The sequence below is a fragment of the Papio anubis genome, chromosome 4 (genome assembly GCF_008728515.1).
Source record: "Papio anubis isolate 15944 chromosome 4, Panubis1.0, whole genome shotgun sequence".
NCBI lineage: Eukaryota > Metazoa > Chordata > Mammalia > Primates > Cercopithecidae > Papio > Papio anubis.
Window position 1 is genome coordinate 86,409,353 of NC_044979.1, and position 18,083 is coordinate 86,427,435.

The 18,083-nt window shown below is 34.3% G+C and overlaps 1 protein-coding gene across 1 annotated transcript in view; it reads right to left on the reverse strand.

Annotated features, from left to right (window-relative positions):
- The window catches only part of CRPPA (CDP-L-ribitol pyrophosphorylase A), a 219,021-nt gene that overhangs the window by 110,083 nt on the left and 90,855 nt on the right, over positions 1–18,083 (reverse strand). Inside the window, exon 7 of the mRNA XM_031665858.1 lies at positions 16,512–16,643. Coding sequence (XP_031521718.1) covers positions 16,512–16,643 — 132 coding nt within the window. The remainder of the gene's footprint in view (positions 1–16,511; positions 16,644–18,083) is intronic.

The following is an 18,083-nucleotide window of genomic DNA, read 5'->3' on the forward strand; positions in this document are numbered from 1 at the left end:
CCTGTGCATATGCTCAAACCATAAGTTCACTTAAAAAAATTCAGTAAAGATTTTTCTCTCACTTGAAGTATCTTTGCACTGGCTAGATAATTCACTATAGTAAATTACTTAATGATGTTTCTGGTTTCCAGATTTTGTGATTAACATGGATTCAAGAAAATCAGAAATTTACACTCTAATTTATTCCAAAACCATTGCCTTCAGATCTGTAAGATTTTTTTGTTTGTTTTGTTCTGCTTTTTTTTTTTGAGATGGAGTTTTGCTGTTGTCAGATTTTGTTTGTTTGTTTTGTTTTGCTTTTTTTTTTGAGATGGAGTTTTGCTGTTGTCACCCAGGCTGGAGTGCAATAGTGCGATCTCAGCTCACTGCATCCTCTCCCTCCTGGTTTCCAGCAATTCTCCTGCCTCAGCCTCCTGAGTAGCTGGGATTAGAGACAGGCACCACCATGTCCAGTTAATTTTTGTGTTTTTAGTAGAGACGGGGTTTTACCATGTTGGCCAGGCTGGTCTCAAACTCCTAACCTCAGATGATCCACCGCCTCAGCCTCCCAAAGTGCTGGGATTAAAGGCGTAAGCCACTGTACCCAGCTAGATCTGTAGACTTCTAAAAGTGACTTTGCTTCTATAGGCATTACTGCTTTTCTCCAAAAATATAAACTTCAATCACCTCTCAGGAGTTCTTGTGCAAGAAGCAAAGTGGTTATGCTTACATACTAAGTGACTTAGTCTTCAACAAAGTGACTCAATTGGAAAACATTCTCTCACACCAGAAATTAGAAATGTTAAGACTACAAACCTCAAATCTATACAGTATTTCAAAAAGTTGTATTACACAAAGAGTAGTATTAATTTACAATAATGGTAACATTGACAATGATCATGTGGGAGTACTACATGCATGATCTAAATTAAACATTCTCTGCAAGGCATTCACATCCTACAAATTCGAAACATTGGAATGAATTGACACATAAAAGTTCAATTAAAAATATATGTTGCTGCCTAATTTGATTTTTAAACATTATATAATTAATCAAGCTGCAGCTATCTTATAATGTCTTAAGATTTTTTACAAGTCAATGGAAATCTGTTTACAAGAAATTTAAAGTCACAAAACTTCTCACAAGGTTTTTTATAAAGTGTAAACATTATGTACATTTAAATGCTTAGTATTGTGAAAGAGTAATAAATTGGCATATCATCAATTCCCTTAAGCAACAATGCAAACCTAACAGACAATAAATTTTCACACGGTAATGCGGTGAGAAAACATGCAGAAACCTGAAACAAATATCTAATACATAGACATCAAAAATTGTTCTTGCTTAACAGTCTACCACATACACTGAATTCTTCCAATCCAAAAGGAATCCTATTCTTGTTCATCTATGTTTTTTATATAAGCATTTTTCCTCAATATTTTTGAGCTATGTCTAATAATGAAGAAAATTAAAACACACATGTGAATACATAAAAATATTAAATTTACTGCAAGGAAAATAAATTAAAATAATAGTCACATATCTCATAAGATGAAAGGAGAGATCAAGGGTACACACACACACCATTTAGTTTGATTCCATTTCATAAAATATAGCATTTGAAGTTTCAAAAATGTGTTGCATTTATGTTGAAATAAAAACATGTAAGTATTGCTCGCAACAGGAGACAGACAAATTCCCAGGCAGACAGGGTCGGGTCTCCAGTGAAACTCTACCTTCAAACCAAGTCTAAAGCCTGGAAAACCAAGCTACCAGTTACAGACTAAATCCATGAACCAGAGTGAGAACCTCCATCGTGTCTCTCAATTGGTTCTTTCTGAATGATGCCTTTTAGCCAATCAAATGGTGGCTTTTCCAAAGCCAACCATAAACCAAATGGCACACATTCCCCCATTCTAAGCCCATAAAAACCCTGGACTCAGCCTCACAGGTGGCTACCCACTTTTGGATCCCCTCTTGCTGTTGAGAGCTTTTCTTTCACTCAACAAATTCTACTCTCCCTTACTTTGTCTCCATTGTCAATGTATCTTATTCCTCTTGGTTGTGGGAAAAGAACCTGGAACTTGCTGAACTGTGGGAGTGAAAGAGTTGTAAGCTCCTACATGCTGAGCTGCAGGGCAGTGGGAATTAAAGGTCTGTAACACTCTTGTCCACTGAACTACAGGAGTAAAAAAGCCACAACTATATGTTGTTTGCATGTACAAAACTGTTGAGTTCTTAAATAATTGTATTATTTGCAAATAATGACTGATTTGTTTCTTACTTCCCCATCCTTTATTCTTTTACTTCTCTTTCATCTGACTGTGCTAGTTATAGCATCCAGTACCAGGTTGCATAGAAATGGTGATTATGGTCATTCTTTTCTTGCTCTTCAATTTAAATATAATGTTCCTAACACATTAAGTTTGATGTTCAATTTAGATTTTTGTTGTATAACTTTACCAAGACATTTTTATTTGCTAAGAGTTTATCATGATTGGTGCTGAATTTAATCACATCTCCTCTCCAACTATAGAGACGATGTCACTAACTTTTAACTTGAATATATGATAAATTACTACAATTGAATTTTTAATAAACTATCTCTGAATCCCTAGGATAAATCAGTTTATACTCATGTTTATGAATGATAATAGCCTGAAATTTGTAACTTATTAACTTTTACCTCTATAACTTGAACCTATAAATATATAAATAATTTAACCACTATTCTGTTCATGCTTTACACACTTTCAGGAATATAATATCTATAGCATAAACAGAAAACATTAGGGTAGTACATTAAAAAAGTGCTACTACTCAAATCTATGATGTCCTTACACAGCTTCTAAGTGTTTGTTCATTTTGCATATTGGTCACTCAATAGTCACTGAGGGCCTACACTAGACCAGGCACCATTCCAGTTCTAGAAATAAAGTGGTAAACCAGACAAAAACATCTTGTCTTCTTTGGCTTCATATTCTAGATAAGGAAGTCAGACAATTAGCATGAATAAGTAAAGCATTTTGTGCCAGATCATGTTAAATTGTTATAGAGAAAAAGCACGAAGAATGACAGGGAATACTTGAGTGAAAGATGGGAAGGTCATTTCACGCTCAATGCAAACTGAAGCACATCTGGAAAGATACCAATATGATAAGGAAGCCAAAGCTAAGCATTATGATGAAAACTGTATAAACAAACTATTTTTTTTGTGGAAAAGACAATTTTGGCAAGACTGGTAGATATGGTAGAGTAGTATTTCTCAGCTCAATTCATCCTAATGCAACAAAAATAAGAAATGATGTCTATGATGTGACCTACCCTTTCCTTCCTTGCCTAGGGAATGTACTGGAACAAAGATGAGACACATGGGTATCACTATTAGTTATTTTTATTAAAATAAATCCCAAATTTTAGAATTATTTTTAGTGTACGTAACTTACGTATATTTCACAAGTGGTTAAAAATCACTAGGTTGGCAATATTTTAAGGGTCTTATCTAGCTGTACTTTAAGGTCCCCTGAAAATCTGAATCTTTATAATTCCACAGCTAATTAATAAACAAATATTCAAATGTTATATAATTTGGACACAAATCTTTAGTGTCTTCATCTTACTCATTTGCTAAAGAGGAAAACTGCCAAAAATAATAAACATAATGACCTATTGTTTGGGTGTATCCAGCATCTGTTCCCCATCCTGTGGGGAATGCACCTCACCCTTATTCTCATTCATGGAGTTTGGGTGGGGCTGACCTGGTTCCAGGTGTGGACAAGTTAACTAGGCCTGATTGACAGAAAGAACATTCACATGGGCCACAGTGGTTGAATCTGAAAATGAAGATATATTTTACAACAGGCTTAATGAGAATTAGAACTATGGTTTTTAGTGAAAATATTGGGATAGAGGCATTCTCTTTCCACTGAGTTTACAAAACATAAAATATAAAGTGGGAGCAGTATATTATATAGTATATGCTTGATAGTACTTAGAAAACCTCCTGAGAATAAAGAATCAAATTATTGGGTATAGATAGGGATGAGGAAGAGACTGATGAGAGAGGAAACTGCCCTTTTACCATCTGGGTTTGACAAAGCCTGAAGCCATTATCTTAGAATTTTTTCAGTTATATTTTTAAATCACTCTGTGTTGTGTTTCTGACATTTGCCATTAAAAAGCACCAACTGATAAACCAATTAGTTCATCAATTAATTCAATTGGATTAAAAACTACTCTTCCTTGATACTCCACCAGTAAATTTAGCTGAAACTGACATGCACGGCTGCATTTTAAATCATCACAAAATTTTATTCAGGAAGCAAAATACTGGAATCCATATGGCAACAAATCTACATAAAGATTTAACATATGTATTAATTCATGTTATAAAAACAAAGATCACTATATTCAAAATTTTAAGGATATTGGTTAAAAATTTAGAGATGAAATTAAAATTTGCAACTGTGGTGAGCATGTATTTCCTAGCTCATTAAAAATTATCAATCTAGTCACCTAAGTTATAATTTTGCAATTTACACACATTAGTCTACATTTTACTTTTTAAATTTTTAAATAAATTTGGCATGTTGGACAAAACATTTTTACACACTTCCATCTAAAATGTCATAAGCATCAGAAAAATGTATGACAATTGAATTGAGGAAAGGTTAATCTGAATCCAATTAATATCCAAATAATATAAACCAATTAAAATTCTGAGATTTTGCAGCAACATGAGTGGAACCAGAGGCCATTATCTTAAATAAGCAACTCAAACAGACACTCAGATACTAAGTTTTCAGTTATTAGTGGTAGCTAAATAATGTGTACACGTGAACAAAGAGGAGAATGACAGATATTGGAGACTTGGAAGTGGGGGAGGGGGTAAGGGGGAAATGAATGAGAAATTACATAATGGGTACAATGTACACTATTCAGATGGTAGATACACTAAATGCCAAGACTTCACTACTACACAACATATGCATGTAACAAAATTGCACTTGTTCTCCCTTAAATTTATACAAAATTAAAAAAAAAAAAAAAAAAAACTGAGAAGGCACAGAGTTAGCAATCATTTAGCCACCATACCTAAGTCAAATTTTGAAATTTTGAGCCAAACTACAGAATTTTGAGATAATTCATTCAAGTTTAGCACCAAGTAAAACTGAAAAGTCATAGAGAGATAGTCCCCTGTCTTCACAAGTTTTGTTAAAGCAAGGCATCTGTAACAGTAGAATCAAATGTAGCAATTTCTGTGACTTTTCCTAAGATTTTTTAAAAATTATAACTTGGTAACCTTTTGGATTTGTAGTGATTATTTTTCTTTACTGTATATTTTACATCAGAGAATTCATAATTCAAAGACCTAGAAGAGATATCTCTCCACGATTCTTAGCACACATGCTTTCTTATTAAGCCCCAAATATAGACCAGCTGAAAAGATCCTTAATCTCAACACAATATACACAGCACTTCGCAAGACAGAGGCTTGCAAACAACTGTCCCACAGGCAGCAGAAGGCAAAACAGCTATTCACCATCACATTTATGTTCTTGAATTTACAACAAGGGCCACATTTGCTATTGCTCAGCTAACCTCACATGCCTGAGGAGATAATTAAAATTCTAAATAACAAAAGGCACGCATTTTTTAACACCCAATTAACCTGATGTAACCCTGGTTTACATGACTTGAGAAAGTTACTGGTGAAGAAAATCCATGTTCTTATGATGTTGCTGGCAAAGCCTGGTGTTCTGTTTATTAGAAAAACTGAAATTATGATATAGAAGGTAAAATTGTAGAAAATATGAATGAGACTCTGAAATTATATTGGCCAGGTCACTTGTTAAAAATTACCCCCCCATCACCAGTTGTGTTTATATAGTTGCTTAAACTGGTAATTTTTAGGCTAAATACAATGCCTTCATTATTGAAATTGCTACCAAAGTTCAGAAAGATTTGCCATTGCATGTTTTAATGTTTGCTCTATAATCAGCATGTTTTAGAAAGCTTATGTAACCATTTTCATGTAAAAAGTCAGACTCAGGGATCATGCTTATTTATTTCTTCATGGGCTAGAACTGAGAAGTGAGTAACTAGATTTGAGCAACTTCTTATCTAGGGGCTTTGGCTTATTTCCTCTTATAACAGTGAGAAAATTACAAGCAAGTCTATGCTAATGCTGGACTTTCTTAAACTATAAAAGTAAAATAAATAAATAAATAAATAGACTACCCTCCCTGAAGAGCTAATATCCTTTAATATCATCAAAACATCTGAAATAAGAAGCCAGAAATTTAATAAAGGGATAAGAGAATTAAGGTGGTGAACATGGCGCAATTAAATTTAAATCCTAGTAATATTTTAGAAAACATATTATTCCTACTTAAAAACAAACAGATCAAGTCAGAATTTAAGATACCTAACCAGTAGATAAGCAAGAAATGACCTGACTCTTCACTGAAAGGCAACTAGAAATGGATAGTATAATGCAGGTAGGTGTATTATAAAACCACAAATGCGTATTTTCATACATTAAAAAACTATATGTGGCTTAAGATTTAGTGATTGGTATATTTTCACAAAAGCGTATCCCCACTGGCGGATCAAAATATTTTTTGTTACCTTACTTTATAGTAAGAATGGAGCATAAGGTTGACTCAAACCAATGATGTAAATACATACCAGTAGGTAATATATTGTTTAGTGGTCCGTATTTTAATACATTTTATATTGTGCTGATTTCAGCTTGCAAGCCTATGAATAAAATTAAACTTCCTTTCCTTGCATCTTAACTTCAATACTTCTAATACAAAAGTATTTTTGGTAAACAAAAAAAAGTAGTATGTTTAATAGTGAACTTTTAGTTCCTTGTGTTTCTGAACTCCTCTTTTGAAAGATTTGTCTGTACATAAGATCTGTGGTCTAATTATTTCTTTTTTCTTTTTTTCTTTTTTTTTTTTTTTTTTTGGTCTAATTATTTCAATTGTGACTTAGAAACTTTTGAGCCATAAGTACAAATTCTGAACCTTTTTTTTAAAAAAGAAAATAGTAAAAATGAAAAGATTACAAGGTACAATTTTAGCTGGAAAAAGTGGCAAATTCTCTGTGGTACTCTTTTTGAACACTATTTCTTTATATTCCTCCTTACAAAGTGTTTTAGAATGATACAGTGATTACAAACATACATATAAACAATGACAAAAGCATAATAATCATGAATAGTGTCTGTGTAAAACATCTGTGTTTTTCCTGTCCATTAAAATCCAGAATCTAAAAGGAATTACTGTAGATGTGTTTATTATTAAACCAACTCATTTCTGAACAGCATTAGTACATTGTCACTTTCCATTCAGTAAGAGGAAGTTTGAATCTTAATTAAAGTATACTTCCTTACCAGTTGTCAAAGGTGAATAATGAGATGGAAGAAAAACTAATAAATCTTGCTATTTTCTATAAACAAAACTAAATGCCAAACATTACATACCTTCCTGATTCTCCATGGAGAAAGTCCTTTTATATTTCCATTGTGATCAAAATCAGAAACATTGATAGGATTCTCAGAGACTATAAACACATGCCCTAATTTTACAAACAAGTCTCTTTACTGAGTGGGAAAGAAAGTAAGGAATTTTGCATATGACCCAATTCTACCACTCTTCCACTCTCATTCCTGGAAAATGGTTCTTGAATAGATAGCTCCTGATTCTAGAAATCACTTACCTTTGCTCTAAAATGATATACAGCATCTATTAGGCAATACGCTACAAATGTTTCAAAGCATTCAGACTTATTGCCATTGACTTAGAATGTCAAATCTTTAAAATTAGGTTGACTTCACATTTCTCCTATCTAGTTTCATTTCCTACCCTTCTTGATGCTTTCAAATCCTCCAGCATGAACGTGATGCTCTTCACTTGACTCCATTAAACACTGCAATTTTACAGTTCCTTGTACAGCTGCTTATGCAGTTTGGATAATTAGTGTTGCATAAAGTGAAAACAAACAAAGATATCTCCCTCACTCACATATTATTCAAGGAAATTCTACATAAAACTGCTGCAAGCAGGATACACACATTTTATTTCAATGCACTAAAATAATGCCCTGTACATTAGAAAACATTCAATTTTGCAAAGCCTAATTATTCAGTTTGTTCTTTTAGACTATTTGTCATGCCACTATTTTTTCTATATTTCATTACTCAAAATATCAGAAACTGGACAAAGACTAAAATCAAATCCCATTTTAAATTTTTCATTGATATAAGTAATAGAGCTGGAGTTTTACTGAGTAAATAGTTATAGGAAATCAGATGAATCCCAATGAAGTATATCAATATTTTCTGTAAGTCCACAACATGTTTTCCCTGAAGACTACCAGTAGGATTCCACTTGTCAAATTGCCCTCTTTTTGTTTCTATTCCTCTTAACTTACTATATAACTATCCCCTGGAAATGCCTTTCTAGAACCTCTGCAACACAACACCTTTCGTATTACATGCTTTTACTGTATGCATCTCAACTTTCTCAATTGTAATACCACCATTTTCTAGAATTATTTTGTAACACCGACTTCACTAACCTGAATCAAAATAATATAGCCTACCTATGCACTGCCATTAATACAATGCTCTAATTAAAACATAAAACTCATAGTGTCAAAAATAATTCCTTTTATTATGACATGAGTTGGGATAGTGAGGAAGTCTCACAAAAACAAGGGATATGGGACAATTTTTTAAAAATAACGTATACCTCTATTTTTGCCAGTTTAATATTTGTCTTAAGTAAAGTTCCAATCTCCTCTATTTATATTAACACTACTTTCATTGATTTTGCAGTGTTCTATACTGAATCTCTTTTCAAATACATAAGTTGAAAAAGCAATACATTAGGTAAAAAAATGCAGTCTGCAATTTCATAATTTCAAGATAATGCATTTAATTTTCTCACTTCATAATGATCTTCTAAATTATGGTGACTCTATGGAGTCTCCTTTTGTGACACACAGAAGCTGCCCTGCACCAGGTGAGACAGCACGGCAGGCAAGGTGAACATTAGCCTTCCTCTTATACTATTGTGTGTCCCACCCTTATCAAAGAAGGCTTTCTTTGGCTAATTCATCTTAAAAATGTGGTAGAACAAGGTAGAGAATAAGTGTATAACACCCATTCTTCATATGTATGCCCGTGTAATTTTGAAGGATATCATCTCCAGGTGTATGAATTCCTTGAGAACTGAAACCTTGTTGGAAGTTCGTACTACCCCTTGGTGGCCAGCACATTACATTGTACAGAATAGACATTGGGCACTCAGAAAATAAGCTGGATGTTTGGACTTAGAATGAATAGAAAGATTTGAGTCTTTCCGTGCCAACAGCACTCCCACAAACGTGAACATTCCTAAAACCCATCAGATTTTCTGTGAGAAGTGTGGCAAGCACCAATGCCACAAAGTGACAGAGGACAAGAAGAGCAAGGATTCTCTGTCTGCCCAGGGAAAGTAGTGTTATGACAGATGGCAGAGTGGCTCTGGTGGGTAGACTAAGCCAGTTATCCAGAAAAAAGCTAAAACTACAAAGATGATTGTGCTAAGGCTTGAGTGCATTAAACCCAGCCCAACTGCAGATCTAAGAGAATGCTAGCTATCAAAAGATGCAAGCATTTTGAACTGGAAGAAGATAAGCAGAGAGAGGGCCAAGTGATAGTTCTAAGGGTCTTTTTTTTTTTTTTTGAGACGAGTCTTGCTCTGTTGTCCAGGCTGGAGGGCAGTGGAACAATCTCGGCTCACTGAAGCCTCTGCTTCCCAGGGATTCAAGTGATTGTCCTGCTTCAGCCTCCCCAGTAGCTGGGATTATAGGTGCTCCCCACCACAATCGGCTAGTTTTTGTATTTCTAGTAGAGACGGGGTTTCACACTGTTGGCCAGGTTGGTCTCGAACTCCTGATCTCAGGTGATCTGAAAGCCTCAGCCTCCCAAAGTGCCGGGATTACAGGCATGAGCCACGGCGCCCAGCCCTAAGTGTCATCTTTTGTTTTATTACGAATAAAATAAAATCTTGAGTTTACATTCACACAAAAAAAGAAAGATTTGAAAGCAAATCTAAAACGCAGAGTTTTAGGTTGTACCATCTGAAATACAACCACTACGGAATGAGATCCTTTAGGAATGTATATAAGAACAAGCTATTAAACAAAATATTCATTTTGGTTTTTTAAAAAATTTAAGCTTGGTATCTAAAATAATATAGCCACTTTAAAATTAAATCGAGAAAGACAAATTTTAGTAACGTGAGAATGACCACAAGGTTACTGAAGAACCAGAACTTAAAGCTATGGCTGAAGATGCCCATTTCAATATTACATCCACATTTTTTTCACTTATATGCAATTTCCCTCTCTTTAATAAAAATTAGAAAATGATACAATTGCACTAATGTGTTTGATAGGTATCTGATCCAAATCAAGCTCTTTAAAAACAATTGTACAGATAACGTAAAAATAAGTTTTGCCTTTCTACTACCCTATGTCCTCTTCCAGCTGTTATCACTCTCCGTGCAATAAAAAAGTATATACATATACACATGTGTATGGATAGATACATATATATAATTTGTATTTTTTTTTTTTTGTATTTAAACATGTCTAGCCCTATTTACCCTATAAACTCCTTAATCTTCATGGGGGTGAGTAGCAAGAAATACTTAGCCTACAATATCAGCACTCCAGTATTACTGTGGTAGGCAGCATTTGATATGGTTCCCAATGATAACCCTCGTGTAGTTACCTCCCCTGAGTGTGGGTGGAGCATAGTGATTTGCCTCTGGCGAACCAAATACAGAAAAGGGGATGGGATGTCAGTTGCTGATGTTACAGAGGACTGTGACTTCCATCTTCTGGTTGTCTCTTGCTTTCTATGATGTTTCCAGACACTCTGTGCAAAGGCCCTTGTGGCAAAGAACAGAAGCAGGCCTGCAGTAAGGAGCTCATGAAATCGTGAACTGAGGCCTCAGTGCAATAGCACAGGAGGAACTGAATTATGTCAACAGCCAGGTGAGTGAGCTACTTGGGAAAATTTCCGGGAGAGCTTTGAGATGGTTGCATCCTTGATGGAGACCCAGAGCCTGAGGACCCACAGAAACCGTGAGACAATAAATATTGGGTTATGTAGTAATAGCTAACAAATGCACTGTTCAGAGGAATTTGCTCGTTAAAAATTTCCATGGCAGCACCCTCCTTAAGTTAGAGGATGCTTCTCTTCATTCTCATACAGAAAGTAGCCTTTTTTGATCCAGAAAAAAAAAAAAAGAAAGAAAAGATCTGGATACAAACATACTGTTAGATAGAAATAAAACCTACTGTTCAATACGTCAGTAGGGTGACAATAGTTAACAATCAAAATATATTTCAAAATATCTGGAAGAGCATAACTAAAATGTTCCTAGCATAAAGAAAAGATAAATAATATTCAAGGTGATGAATATCCTGATTACCCTGATTTTATTTTTACACATGATGTGAATGGATCAAATTACCAAATGTACCCTGAAAATACATGCATTATGTATTGACCAAAAAATCTGTAGCAGAAGGTGTGTGTTTAATATTGCATTTCATTTACATATTTCTAAGTAAAACAAGCTTAACGCCATTCTCTAATGAGTCTGCCAAGTAAGCTAACCAAACTCTCTAAAAACAATTTTTTTCAAAATTACAAATTTTTGAAAACATATTTTATGACCTTTGCATTTTCCCAAAGAATGACTAAGTCTAAACAATAAAAGCCAAAACAATATTGAAAGTGAAAAATATTTAGTCTCAGAAACATTCCCACATCAAAAAAGCCTGATTACTTTGAAGAGGATATTATGGGTTTCTGTAAACAGATTTGGTGTTGCATGTTTGGTACATCTGCCATATGATTCAGTGCCATGGAAAGTTTTGTGTGTTTAGTAAATAATTCCCAGTTAAATTCCAAGTAATCATTCATTGCAGAAAGTCGAACTTCTAAATCTAACCTCACCCATAATTACCATAAAAAAATCAGTGTTCTGCTAACTGACAGCATACACCCATTTGTTCTCCAAAGGATCATGCATACTTAAAGATGATTTCTCTATCTAGTGGACACAGAGCAAATGCTGACCTTTGAGATGAAAAAATGGATGTCGGTGGTACCCTATACATTCAGATCTTTAGGACCAAAGCTGTAATAGAGCAGTGAAAACTGTTCCTGTATCATTATCAGTTGACTTAAGGTAATCACACGGAGTTTGACAATCAAGAATGTTTCTTGGATGTCCTTTACAGTAAACAGAAAACTTTCAAAGCCCAGACAATAGAGAAGAACAATAGTACTTATGTCATCGAGTAGAACAATATGGTTTATACTTTGTAACACAAGACCAATACATACAGGTTGATATAATTTAATTTCATTACCGAAAATATTTATTTTATTGTTCCATATCCTGTTTTGGAGACTTTTTTATAATAATTCTCATAAATCTTTTACAATTTTTTTTAAAAAAACAAAAATGTACAGAACTGCTTTGGTAACTTTCTTATTTGTATGTCTCTCAGATCTGCAGTTGTAGGAACAAAAGAAAACATAGAATTCAGGTTAAGGGAGAGGGTAAGAGAGTGCTTCTGTTTTATCCCGTGGCCTCTCCACGGCTTGGTTTTTGCAGGTCTGCTCATTAGTGCCATCCTTTCCAATGTCCCCATCCAGTTAAAATACTGAGTAAGCTAACATGGCTTTCAAAAGTTCTATTTCCCACTATAAGTTAGTGAAATGACAGTTTAGTGGGGAAGAAATAAGAGAAAACAGATAGGCTAAAATGATATACACTCCTCACCATGCTGCCACTTTTAATATGCTCCTCAGCCTTCCTCTGATGGATCCTAACTCCCCAACTGTCTTCCACTGTACTTTGATCAAGTCATCTGACAAAAGAACAGCTCCCTCTCTGAACTCTACTGAAATATATACACAGTAATGAATAATTTCTCCAGTAAAAGAAAGGAAATAATAGTGCAGGTGAAGTTTGTGGTTACATATGGAAAGGAAAGAAAAACCAGGCTCAGTTCCAGAATGTGTGTCAGAGTGAGATATGTATGTATAACGCATCTCTGGACACAGCCAGCAACACCATCCTCTGTCTCCACTTTCTCATCCAACATAGGCTTTAATGTGGAAGTTCTGACATCTGCATTTTACAAATGAAGAACCTGGGGCCTATAAAACTTACATTGCTTGTCTGAGGTGATATAACTAGTTTTTCCAATGTGGAGGACAACAGACACTAGTTCAGTGAAAGAAACAATCAGTTATAATAGCTTATGGGAAACTTTTTAACTTTGAACTTATGTGCTTCTATTGCTAAATCCCTAAGCATGTAAAATGCACAGGTTAAAGACAAAACTGCTTACAGTACTTTAGATATTTTATAGGCTTTAAAATTTTTACTGTCACAGAAGTTCACATGCAAAATTAAAAAATATATAGTTGCAAATATTTGCATTAAAAAGTCATTATAGAGGTATTTTCAGATTTCAACAAAATTAAGACTACACACTCTAAGCTACTGGCTTAGGCTATTCATGCCAGAAATATTCTGTCTCTGTAAGTTCACTGCTAGATCAAATACAGATTTTTAGGTGATTAGTACAGGTTCCTCAAATATAATTTTGTATCATGGACCTTAACGATGACTTGCATAGCAAAGTTAGATTAATAATGACAAGTGAATAATATTTTACACATAGAATTATTTAAAATTATACTTAAAAGGGACTTAGTCTAATTTAATTTTGCTACCCAAAAATTTCATTTTATTGTTCCATATCCTGTTTTGGGGATTTTTATAATAATTCTCAACAATCTTTTACAGCCAGGCACAGTAGTTCACACCTGTAATCTCAGCACTTTGGGAGGCCAAGGCGGGTGGATCACCTGAGGTCAGAAGTTCAAGACCAGCTGGGTCAACATGGTGAACCCCCCAACTCTACTAAATATACAAAAATTAGCTGGGCATGGTGGTGGGCGCCTGTAATCCCAGCTACTTGGGCAACTATGGCAGGAGAATCGCTTGAACCCAGGAGGTGGAGGTTGCAATGAGCCGAGATTGTGCCATTGCGCTCCAGCCTGGGCAATAAGAGCAAAACTTTGTCTCAAAAAAAAAAAAAAAAATTAACAGAACTGCTCTGGTAACTTTCTTATTTGTCCCTTAGTCTCTTTTAAGTATTAAACTATGAAAGCTCATTTTAATTATCCACAGTCATGTCTATAGGATTATTTGAGAGAGAGAGATAAGGCCTGGTTTCAATTCACTCAACACATTGTGAAAGCAAGCTTTATGTTACACTTCTAATCTAGAGCAAGAATTTCAAATCATCCCAAATTACTTTACATGAGTTACTGAGCATTGGATAAAGTCAGAAAACTTTATACTATGTGTAAATGGCCAAGCCAATAACATAATCCATAAGTCTATATTTAAGCTATCTACAAAGAGGTTGTTTTAAGTAATAAATTTTCTTTTTGAGTTAATGTTAAATCTGAATTTCAAGTAAACATCAAAGACTTTTCAATTCAAGTATGTTCTATGTAACATTTGGAACATGCACTAAAAATTATTGTTTATGTGAAATGCAAATTTAACTGGACATCATATCTATAACCTGGCAACATTACTTTCTACTGGAAAGTCAACTACAGTGCGGTGCATACAGACTCTTTTTGCCTGACCAAATGAGAGTTCCAGGGATTATTTATACTTTCCAATTTCTGACTGAGATTTGCCTCAATAAACTCTATTTTCTAACTGCACTATGTGACAATAGTAGCGTTTGTCAATGACTCCTTTAGACAACAAGAGAAAAAGAACAGATTTTCCCCACTGTAATAATCTGAGTACAACCAAAAAATATTTTTTTTCTTTTTCTTTTTTTTTCTTTTTTGAGACAGGGCCTCACTCTGTTTCTCAGGCTGCAGTGCAGGGGCGGGGATCTCTGCTCACTGCAACCTCCGCCTCCACCTCCCAGATTCAAGCAATTCTCCCACCTTAGCCTCCCAGGTAGCTGGGACTACAGGTGCCCACAACCATGTCTGGCTAACTTTTTAATTTTTTTGTAGAGACAGGGGTTTCACCATGCTGGCCAGCTCCTCTTGAACTCCTGACCTCAAGTGATCCACCCAACTCAGCCTCCCAAAGTGTTAGGATTACAGGCATGAGCCACCACACCCAGCCCAAAAAGAATCTCTTAAAGAGAAAATATTACTGACCATGGATACAGATCTGAGTTCTGTTACTCTACCAGTTATCTGTCTTTGGGCAAATAAATATATGTAACTCCTTGGGCCTTGGTTGTCCTGACTTCAGTAGCCTCCTACAGCATTAACATTTCGCAATTCCATTATCCGATGTGAACTAAAATTTGCCTAGTTGTTGATAACTGAGGTCATGCTTGCATATTTTGGAAGCAGAGGAAACAACCACCTCTAAGTTAAAAGAAAACCAAGGGACTAGCTAAAAGATGGTCCTTATATTTAATTAAAATGCATAGTTTCAGAAGAAATGTTACCCACAGGTTAAAAATGCAGCTGAAATAATTTCATAAACAATAGCTGTTGTTACCCATAAATAACTTTAAATATCTGTCATTCGCTGGACATTCAATACCAAATTATTTTTGAGACCACCAAAAAAAGCAGTGGACTATTTAACTTGCTAGACTCTTGTATGGTACCTCCAAGAAACTCTAAAGTAGTCACAAATTCAATGAAAGCTATCTGTGCACAAAGGACAAATCCACAGATTCTCCAAATTTTTCCCCTAAATCTATTTCCTAATAGATTTTCCAAATTCTTTGTTTTAAATAGCATTTCTCTGCACAAAGAATCTGTAATGCTAGCTCATTATGCCTTCAGTGTACCTAGCATGCAGCTGTTGAAGACAGTGACAATGAATGCATTTCTCTAGTTAAGCACCATGCCCTTGTATAATCTGAATGCTAGGCAGTGCTTTCAAATGATTAAATAACCTGTTTAGGGAGAGAAACGATTGACTACCAATATCTTTAACATAACATAAAAGTAAACAATCTTAAATTATACCAGTGGACAAGGATTATGGCTTTGTGGGGTTTCCAATAAATATAAGAATTTTATTAGATTTGAAATTCAAATTTCATATTTGGAACAAACTTACAAAAAGTATTATATATTTGGAATTCAGTTTTAACTGGGCAAATCATGCTTCTATTTGATAAACTTGACAGTTCTATTTGAGATACCTAATATGAGATGTTTGCTCATTAGCATTTCCCCAATACTAGTGAGTTTTATTGGTTTCTATTTTTTTCTAGAGGCAAGAGGTTCTACTATGATAGCACACACATAGATGAGTAACTTTCCAGCCATAATTTCACTTATCATTAATATCCTCTGCTTTTAACAAATCAGATACCTACCATTAAAACTAGTCTACAGAACAGACATTCAGAAGATAAACATTTTACCTACCTGTGGGTAAGATATGAGAAGGCCATATAACAAAATATTTCTTTCTTTTACTTTCTTTGAAAATTCTTTAATGTGCATTAGGTTTTCTATTTTCTGACTGGGAGGTACTAATTTAAAATCAAGAAAATGAACCTGCAAAATACAAAAGACAATCTTTAGAATATCATTCCCTTCAACTTTCTCTGGAAGGAAAAAACATTAAAGAAACTCAAAACCCATATGATTACAATATTGCAATAATCTTTATTAACTTGCGTTAATTTCTAGTTGTGCTTCAAGACATACTTAAGATCAATGAATCCTCCTTTATACAGATGTAGTAAACACTTCCTGAGAACATGAGGTTGAAAAACCAAATGCTAATATTCTCTTTCGCTTAGAGTCAAATGCATAAAGTATATGTGATTTCATCAAATCATTCAACTTAATTCATAATTTTTAACTAAGTGAGATAGAAATACAGTATTACATATACTAAGAAATTAACAATATAAATAAAATTCAAGAAGAGTGATTATCCATTTAAGTAAATTAAGTTCTTTAAAAGAATCTCTTTCAATGTAATCAATAATCATCATCTCTAACATGTAATTATTTCTTAAACTAAGAGAGTTTTTATAGAGACTACTTTTAAGCAGTTACGTTTTTCTTGAAAATATTCTAGTGATCATTTTTAAAACTTTTAAATTTTGTATTGATACATAATACTTCTACATATTTATGGGGTACTGTGATATTTTGTTACATGCATAGAATGTGTATTGATCAAGTCAGTATATCTAAGCTGACCACTGATATTGAATATTGAACATTTATCATTTCTATATTTTAGGAACATTTAAAGTCCTCTTTTCTATTTTTAAATACATAATATATTAACTCTTGTCACTCTTGGCCAGGCATGGTGGCTCACTCCTGTAATCCCAGCAGTTTGAGAGGCTGAGGCAGGCAGATCACTTGAGCCTAGAAGTTTGAGACCAGCCTAGGCAACAAGGCGAAATGCTGTCTCTACAAAAAATACAAAAGTTAGCCAGGCATGGTGGCATATGCCTGTAACTCACTACATACCCCCATGCCAGCTGGACTAAGGAACAACACTGCTGCTTAATGTTAAAAGTCTCAACATTCTATTTAACTTTTTGAACTACGGAATTACCTTTGTTACTTAGATGCCATCTACAAACTGACTTATTTCTATGTTACCCATCAAACCAACTACTTAAATTACAGGAAAACTTCAAGACTTTAAGGAGACATAGGAGAAGTATTTACAGGCTCTTTCATGAATTAACTTAAACACAGATACAGAACTCAACCTTATGAAATGCATAATTAGGTTAACAAAATTCAAGCATGAAGAAGTAGGATGCATCTCAAAATTCTCTTTTACCAGATGCAAAGGCCTGATGATGACATGAAAACAGAAGACAATCTCCTGCAGATGTTCTTCCTAATACCATGAAACTTAAGTGTATACTTTAAATAGTGCTACTAAGTTTGAACTTCTAAAATATACCAACTACTTATATGTTCTAGGAAAAAAATTCAGTTGGTACAAAATCACAATTTTAA